This window comes from Podarcis tiliguerta (assembly GCF_965153285.1).
Source record: "Podarcis tiliguerta genome assembly, chromosome: 17".
Taxonomy (NCBI): Eukaryota; Metazoa; Chordata; class Lepidosauria; order Squamata; family Lacertidae; genus Podarcis; species Podarcis tiliguerta.
In genome coordinates this window covers 5,939,282-5,948,585 of record NC_139550.1, presented here as the reverse complement: position 1 = coordinate 5,948,585, position 9,304 = coordinate 5,939,282, and the positions used below count along the sequence as shown (strand labels likewise).

The window sequence follows — 9,304 nt, the reverse complement described above, 5'->3', positions numbered from 1 at the left end:
CCATCACTATCTGGTGCGAAATAAATTACGTAAAATAACCCGAAATATGCAGATTCAATGTGCATAATGTTGAAATGTCAGTTTGCTTGTTTTTCTGTGCAACAGGGCCTTTTTTCAGACTGCCATACCTCACCATCTTTGAACATGTCATTTACTCTCTCCCACTCTGCATTTCTGCGTTAAGTTTGGGAAACCAAATTACACAAAATTAGATGAATCATGAAAATACGCCGAAGTTTCATCAGCAACAGAGTTTGCAGAAGACAGCTTCTCCTCCTTGATGTGGAATTTAGACCATTGTGGCATGGATTTTATTTTATTTTTTACCTTGCTATTCGTCAACCCTGATCATACTGAAATGCTAACGCCAAATACAGGAAGCCTTTGTCATTTCTGTTGTGCGTGCATTGTAGTATTAAACTTCAGCGGCTTTGAAAGTAAGTGTTCCAACGCCTTAGCATTTCTTGCCTCCTTGTCAATTCAATTCCTCAGAATTCATATTCTGCTACAAGCAGAAGATAAGCAGACTTCAGAAATTGCTGCATGTTTTCCTCTTACAGAACTATCCACCTGAAGCCCACAGCAAATAATTAACTAAGTATATTCTTGCCACTTGTTCATACCTTGAACAATTCCCCACCCAAACCACTGCAGAACCAGATCATTCCTGCTTCCCAACTCCTCTTGTTAAATGGAAGCCCCTTATTTATTCTTACAATGGACAGTCCCTCATGATACTTTGCCAGTGCACGTCAACTGCAACCTTGAGACATCTTCCTCTCCGGGGATAAGAATGTTATTCAGTTCCAGGCAACTTCAGGGTAAAGACTAAGAGTTCTTTAAAAAGAAACAAAACCCAACACATGGGGATGACATATAGCTTTGAAGAGATAAAATAGGAACTGGTAATTTATACTGACCCAAAATAAATATGTAGAGGACAGACGTGTCATTGAACAGAATTGTGCAGGATACTCATACAGTTTAAATACTGCCTATATATTGCAGTTTATCATCCTACCTTGCTAAGATTATTGCCATATGTTTGTTCTTCTTTACTGTTTTGAAAGTTGCTTCTCATCTAATTTTTCAAGCCAGCCAATATGATGTCATCTAGCTCCACTATTCGTCTCTTATTTATGGGCTCCAAGTTGTTAAGCTCTTTTTCGACTCTGCCTCCTCACTCCTGTAACTTGCACGCATGGTGTTCTGCATAATCACAATTACATTTATATGTCAATTTCTACAACCTCACAGACTGGGTAGACCAGGGGTCAGCAAACTTTTTCAGCAGGGAGGCCAGTCCACTGTCCCGCAGACCTTGTGGGGGCCAGACTATATTTTGGAAAAAATAAATAAATGAATAAATTCCTATGCCCCACAAATAACCCAGAGATACATTTTAAATAAAAGGACACATTCTACTCATGCAAAAACACGCTGATTCCCAGACCGTTCGTGGGCTGGATTTAGAAGGTGATTGGGCCACATACGGCCCCCGGGCCTTAGTTTGCCTACCCATGGGGTAGACCATCCCATTAGATTGTCTAGGCACCAGAACAGAACTGGCCCAATAAGATTATATTGTGGTGGGTTTATATTCATTTTCAACCAACAAGATCAAGTTGTTGGAGAAATTCGTTTATGGGGATATGAAGCTTGGAGCTTTTTTGGTTTAGGAAAAAAATGGTGTGTAAGGAAGGGGGAGGATGACATAGAAGCTATAAAACTATGCATGTTGCTAAGACAGTGGAAAGAAAGAAGTTTTGAACGCTCTCCTATAATTGAAGCCACGGTCATCCAATGAATGCTTAAAGACTTGGGACAGACAAAAGGAAATACTTCTTACAAAGCACACAGCTAGAACTATGGGAAATGTAGTGATGGCCATCAATCTGGTTGATTTGGAAACAGGATTAAATGAATTCATGGAGGGTAAGGCAATCAATGGCCAATAGTCATGAAGTCTAGGTACTACCTCCAGTATAAGAGGCCATAGTCTTCTGAGTGTCAGTTGCTGGGGTCCCTAAGTAGAAGAGAGGTATTTCCATCATGCCTTACTTATGAGCTCCCATAGCCAACTGGCTAGCCATATTGATCAAGCAGGATTCTGCTTAGGCTCCACTGCAATTGTGCCTCCTCACAATCACTCCCCTCCCCCTTTCAACTCACAGAAACCTTTGCTGAATCAAAAAGCATTCTGTCAGGGAAGGCAGGGATATAATTGGATACAGCTCTTACTTGGAAAGTGGTTTATCATGACAATAAGGTTTCAGTGCTATTGTATAGTACCAAGGCTACCTTTTCCAACATGGAGATTAATGTCAGGCTCAGAAAAAGTAGTGTGTGAAACAGCCCAAAAATCCTTGAGTTAGAGCTAACTTGGGTTGGCAGCATTAATGTTAAGACAGTATAAGTGTGATTTTAAGGAAACAAGGAAGGCACTAAAATTGTTGTTTTCCTGCTTGAATACTGCATTTTATTCCTTCCTTAAAATTTTAACTGTAATTCAGGTAAAGTACAAAAATATCTAATTTTAAAGCAACTGAATTATATGTCAAGTTATTTCTGAGAACAGGTATATTTCTTACACAATCATTATCTTTATAACTTAAATAGCTATCTCTAAGAAGATTTAATTAACTATTTAAATTGGGTTTTTTAAAATAAAATAATTTAACTTCTTTGTTTGTTGGCAAGTTAAATATATTAGGAGACAACCACGAAGTCACTTACTAGTAAGCCCCTTGAAATTCAGCAGGAGAGCACCTGAGAGGCTGAGATTTCAGAATTGAAGCCTTCCTACATAAAAGACTAGCTCTTACAACCAGACTTGCCAGTCCAACTTGTGGTGATGTATCTATGACACGTTAAAGACATTTCCACATATTCCTCAAGGCAGAAGAATGCACAAGAAGGCGACATCATGGATCAACTCTGGGATGAAAATAAATTAGGATGTAGATGAGAACTCTCTTCAGTCTCCAATCCTGTTTCCTAGACCTGTTTCACACATCCTACAGAAGCACCAACAGAAACAGCACAAAGTGACTCCTGCTGTCAGGTCATATGTAATTCTGTTCCCATTTCTGTCAAACCCGTGAAGCAGCTTTAAGTCAATTTGTTCAATATCCACGCTCTCTGCGAAGTTCTTCTCTAAAGCCTGCATGCAAATAAATCACATGTGCTAAAGAGAAGTGCTTTAACAAACAGCAGGATTTATTTTTTAAAAAAGAGAAAAAAGACTATGCAACACAGTGGACCAATCCTCATTTTGCTTTGATTCTGTAGCACAGCCCCTTACCCCTCACGTTCAATCCAAATACAGAAGTTGTAGAAAACAAGTACAATGTATAATTTCGCATACATTAATCATTTTTTGTCACAAACCAAATGAAATGGCACAGGCAAACTCACTGGGTTTTTGTTTTTTTGTATCGCAGCCTGCACTTATGGATGGTTTTATGTTCCATGGGGTGTGGGTGGGTGATGGTGTGAAAGCTGTCTCAAGCTTAATCCCCAACCCCACATCCACTCCCCCTTCCATCACAAATTGGGTTTCTGTTTCTGTTTTGATTTCTTCTTCCTCTGTTTTATCAGGAATAAACTCTCATCCCTGGGAGAGCTCCCGCTGGTGTTCTTTCTCCGTTTCTTCTTCCTCTTTTTTGCTGTCTTCAGAGGAACCTGAAGGATTTCTGCTTGGCCTCCATTTGCTGGGAGCCCAAAGGTGCCCTGTGCCTTGGTTTTCCTGCTCTTTTTAAGAGCATCCCTGTTACCACCTCTGGGAAAGTCCTCTTCCATGTTATAGTTACTCTGGACCACTTTCTTATCCTTCCTTCCTTTGGGTATGTTGGCCTGGGACATTTTCTTCAGCTTTTTATGATGCTTATCTCCTTTCTTGTCATGGTCCTTTAATGTTTTCTTCTTTTTCTTATGGCCGTGCAGTTGCTGGCCATTGCCTATGCGTGGTCTCTTCAGAGCCATTGGCACAAGGCCTGCATCTCGAAGCTCTGTAAAAACCAAGACACCTGATGATACTTAAGAGGTCAAATGATTGATACACACACACACACACCTACTACTGTTTATAATTTGAAGTCTTTGTAGGGCACCCTGCATGCAAAGTAATTAAGCAGTTTGATGAAATATGGATACTCATCCATTTTTTAGGTCAGCTGCAGCCAGAAACTGTGAGCAATGTTAAAAATCTTTTACAGATATATCATTGAGTTCATACCGATAATAAGTCCCCCAAGCTTTATAACTGTTAGAGCTATATGCTCAACCTCAAATAGGGAATGTAATGGCAACAGTTGCCAATATCGCCCAGTAAAGTAGTTGGAAGTTATAGGCAGGTTTCAAAATAACATGATTTACCTTTTATCAAAATGCCAACTCTGCATTCCAGTGTTTTGGGAATAAAAAGCCACAAATTTGAGCACCGGTTGAAGAGTTCAGAACATTTCATCTAAATGCAGCAGCTCAAACATACAATGAAGTTAAAAAAGAACCCCAATTTCTCAGTAAAGATCAAATGTGGCTTGAGTGCTCAGTAAATCATCCCATAACTGTAAAATATTTCTCCTCTTTGTTTATGTACTCTGAAGCCTGAATTTCAGGCAGGTCTGTCTGGAGCCATATAATCAGAGAAGGTAAATACTTGTTCTTTCATCCTGGTTTTGAAATATCCCAACTTCTACTCCTTTAAATTATCCAGATTAAGTCAAGAAGCAGCAAACCAAACAGCAGCCATGGTTAAAGAGGAACAAAACAAAAATGTGGACTTAGAAAGCTCAACAAATTTATATCATACCTTGCACTTTTCTCTTTATTCTCTGACGACGCCTCTTGAAATCGTAATTGTTATCATAGTAATAGATGAAGGGGGAAGTAGGAAATGTCCCTCCAAACATCCGCCTCTCTGAACATTCCTGCAAAGTAATATTTTAATGGCAACTTTTAGGCACATTTTTTCTTTCTGCTAGATTCAGTAATTCAAACCCTATCCAGGAAAACAAGCCGACATCAGAAAATGAACCGACTTCAGTTGGTTTTGCTGACTTGGGGGTGAAGAGATGGTTGATAACTGACTTTAGCTAATATCCTTATGTGAAACCAGAGGTGGCTGGTCTACAAGAGAAATACATTTCTCTGTTTCTGTTTGAGTATCATCACCAGCTAACTGTATAAAGGTAATATTTGGTGCATAATTTGGAGGAGGTGAACTTGGACTAATTTATAGGAATATCCTATCCTATCCTGACATTTTGATATCAAAAAACACACAAACAGTTCACATTAAAAACAAACCACAGTGGTACCTTAGAACTTGAACAGCTTCGTTCTCAAACATTTCGGCTCCCAAACCCCAAAAACCCAGAAGTAAGTGCTCTAGTTTTCCACGTTCTTTGGAACACAAACGTCCTACGCAGCAAAAATCTAGCTGTCGGCCAATCGGAAGCTGCGCCTCGGACCTCAAATGTTTCAGAAGTCGAACGGTCTTCCGGAACAGATTACATTCGAGTTCCAAGGTACCACTGTATCGTAAAACAATTGACAGACAGGAGAGCTGATACCTGAGCCGGAGGTCAAGTTTGACTTCAAAACTACCTGTAACCACTGCAGGGGTTGAGAACCAAATTCAGTGGTCTGCCCCCAGAGACTGATGGGAGCCAGAAAAAATTCTGGAATCCTTGAAGAAATAGCCTGCAGCCTTAGCTACTTGGAAGTCTGAGGCCAAGCACCTGTTCTCTAGCTTCTTGCAGAGAAAGGCAGCTGGGAATGTTGAGATAACTGAGGCAAGCGGAGTGCCTCCTATCACTCCTGATAGCACAGGCTACATCGTCTTGCTGCTGCTGAAGGGCATACATCAGGACACACACACATAATTGGCTTGAAGGGTCAGGTGTTTCAAATGTCTGGGGTTGGAGAAAAAAGAACATGCAGACCAGATTGGATGAATACTGTTATGTACAGTGGTACCCCGCAAGACGAATGCCTCGGAAGACGAAAAACTCGCAAGACAAAAGAGTTTTTCGTTTTCTGAGGTGCTTCGCAAGACGGATTTCCCTAAGGGCTTGCTTCGCCAGACGAAACGGCCCTGCCTCTCGTGTCATGGCAACGGTCACCGCACGCACGCACGCTCGCTTCCCTGCTCCTCCGGCTCCCTCCCACCTTCCCGCTGACGGTTAGTGCCTCGCGCCGCTGCCCACCCCCCTCGCGCGCTCCCCTCAGAAAGCCGTTGCCGCCAGCGCCTCTCTCTCCCTGGAGTCGCGCTCCTGAGCCCCACTGCCCTCCAGCAGCTGCGTTGCACGGTGGCCACAACGCGCGGGTGAGTCTGAGGTACCGGCTGCGGCAGCTGTCCTGCTTCTTCCCGCCCCTCCCCGCCGTTGTCAGTGTTTAAATGCAGTGGTGCTTCGCAAGACGAAAAACTCATAGAACGAAAAAACTCGCGGAATGAATTAATTTCGTCTTGCGAGGCACCACTGTACTGAAGTTCTCATCCTGAGCCAGCAGGGGGATACTGTAGATAGTTGTGCAAATAAGGGATCGAAAGTGACGTTCAGTGATTGGATAGTTTTCGAAAGTTGCTACAGTGACGTTGTACTGGAGCTCTATATAAGCAGGCTGACTGAACCCTTCAGTTCAGTTCTGTCCTGGCCTGTGAATAAACAAGAGCTGTTTGAAGAATCGCTGTGTCGTCTGATATGTTCACCCACAACTTAACAAATACATCTCCCTCTTCATGCTGAATACTCTATGCTTCACTCTGATAGGTCACCATCAATAAGCAAAGGGCACGTGGAATGAAAGATGTACGGTTTGTTTGTTTTTTAGTGAAAACCATGTTTCAAACATTTGAGAACTTAAAAAAAAAATCTGTTGGTAGGAAATTTACAGCTGAGTGTTTCTGAAAAGAAAGAATTGCCAGTGACTTTCCATCTGTTTGTACCACATGCTTTCTAAGACCCCTTCTCCCCTAAATACTTTCAGATAAGGCTACGTGAAAAAGCATGGCTAATCTCTGATGGCTGTGGAACACACTCCCCCCTCTCCCAGTGTCTTCTTGGAGACGTTGCACAAAGTCTAAAACTTATGCCACAGACAGATGGCCTTTGCGCCCCTCAATACGTTGACAGTAAAGCCCTAGTGGGTGAAAAAAGCACAAGCCTCCAGAAGCAAGAACTCCTGCTTTTTTCTTTTCTTTAAAAAATAATAATAAATCACTGCACTGAACAACCATCTCAATAGTGTATGGCACGCACTTTCTCAGACCTCTCTCTTTCAGGTAAGCTGCCACACACTTTGTACTGTTAAATACTCTGGGGGATGCTCCTTAGCACCACAGCCAACACACAGAGGACGGAAAGCTCAGCCTGTTACCAACACACCTGAGAAGCGTTCTATCTGACTGACAGCTTGGAATGTGAATGCAAGGCACATCTACAAATCCTCCACTTTCTTCAGCCTAGCAGCAGTGGGCACAAACTCTGAATTGCTACAAGAGGCCCTTTGCAATTTAGGTAATGTTGGAGTGGCTCTTTCAATTTATAGCCTTGCTGTTTCTGAGCATATCTTTGAAATGTTCCAGAAATGTTAACTCTTCTCAACAACTGTCTCTGGCTTGTCCCTATAACCCCCTAGTTGCTTTTCAAATAGGAACACTCCTATTCTCTGCCCAGATTGCTCAGATCCCTGTTCTGAGGAGAAAATGTTAAGCCTTTCTACAGATACAGATACAGATACAGATACAGATACAGATACAGATAGGGAACCCATTCAAATTCCCCACCAGACACCTCACCACTTATGGTTTGAGTTGGGGGAGAGGGAACTGACAGATAACCTCAAAGATGACAAAGGTCTGAAGGAACGTGTATCCCATCAACACATGAAGAACAAACTGGATTTGCAGATAACCACCACCTGCCATCCCACATGAGCAATTACCGTATTTTTTGCTCTTTAAGACTCACTTTTTCCCTCCTAAAAAGTAAGGGGAAATGTGTGTGAGTCTTATGGAGCGAATGCAGGCTGCGCAGCTATCCCAGAAACCAGAACAGCAAGAGGGATTGCTGCTTTCACTGCGCAGTGATCCCTCTTGCTGTTCTGGCTTCTGAGATTCAGAATATATTTTTTTCTTGTTTTCCTCCTCCTAAAACTAGGTGCGTCTTGTGGTCTGGTGCATCCTACAGAGCGAAAAATACGGTACATTACACAAATCCATAGCTCCACTCCTCGACCTAAAATCCAGGCATTTCAGGGCTGGAAAACAAGGGGGAAGGGGGTACTCTGCCATTTGTAGTGGATCTTGACTTTATTTGCAGCCCCGAGTGATGAACACAACCTCCCCAAACGTTGATTAAAATTCTTTGCACCGGCTGATAGACTGTGGGAAAAGGGACATATCCTCAGCCATCAAAGCAGGAAACCAGAAACCAATTTTATCCCATTGGAAAACATCCACTCAGCTCGCCAGGCATTACAGGAGATTAGTGAAAAAAATGTGTAGGTGGTTGGTGGGAACTGAAGGAAAAAAATGGAGCACCTGTAGCCAGATATTAGGATAAGGGCTCAGGGTGCACAGGCTACAGAGCCTGCACCCGGGACTTAAGTTCTTCCTGCTCCTTATGCAATCGTGTGGCAGAAGACCTGCCACTAAGGGGTTGCAGGGCAGTACTGACAGATTCCTTGATATCTCTGGAAATAAACCCTTTAAATCAGGGAGTGAACTTGAGGAATTCCCTCTGGGTAGGCACCACCCCAGGATCAACCACAGAAAATGGGGAACTCACTTCTTCCCAGATCACCTGTGAGATGAGCAAGGCTGCGGCATCAGGTTAGGTTGCCTGGACCCAACAGGCCAATATGGGCATCAGACACATTTCGCCCATGAGCCAAGTCATTGTGGGAGACAGGGGATGCAACTGAGACAACATGCAGCACCCCTGCAAATTATGGGGAAATGCAGGAAACCTGCGGAGGCATTTGTGCAATCAGCTACTGGTGCTGCTTATCCCTCAGGGAATGTGGTGCTTGGACAGGTAAGGCAGATGTGATTATGCCAACGGCAGCAGGGATCAAATGATAAACCTTTTTCACCTTCCACCTTATTTCCCTCTTCTGATCAGGGTTTGCTGGTGCTCCCAAACATGACAGTGCTCATAGCTCCACCACAGCTTTGTCCACCCACCCTAGATGGTCAACTCTATCCATGCAAGGTCACTCCCACTTATTCCTCCCAGCAACAGGCTGTTTGCACATCATACTAAAGTGCGGTTTAGCAAATTTTGGACACACACAA

General features: G+C 42.9%; 1 protein-coding gene and 1 long non-coding RNA gene across 4 annotated transcripts in view; one reads left to right on the top strand and one right to left on the bottom strand.

The window, feature by feature from the left end:
* Positions 1-3,198: 3,198 nt before the first annotated feature.
* Positions 3,199-9,304, bottom strand: part of ZCCHC7 (zinc finger CCHC-type containing 7) — a 122,145-nt gene continuing 116,039 nt past the window's right edge. For all 3 annotated transcript variants that reach the window (XM_083420097.1, XM_083420098.1, XM_083420096.1), the window contains exons 8-9: positions 4,814-4,931; positions 3,199-4,010 (exon numbers count right to left, since the gene is read on the bottom strand). In XM_083420097.1, the coding sequence (XP_083276223.1) occupies positions 3,547-4,010; positions 4,814-4,931 (582 nt within the window). In that variant the 3' untranslated portion in view covers positions 3,199-3,546. The remainder of the gene's footprint in view (positions 4,011-4,813; positions 4,932-9,304) is intronic.
* Positions 3,778-4,075, top strand: LOC310667919. The gene is made up of 2 exons (XR_014506414.1): positions 3,778-3,906; positions 3,946-4,075. It is a non-coding gene; the product is annotated as an uncharacterized lncRNA (long non-coding RNA).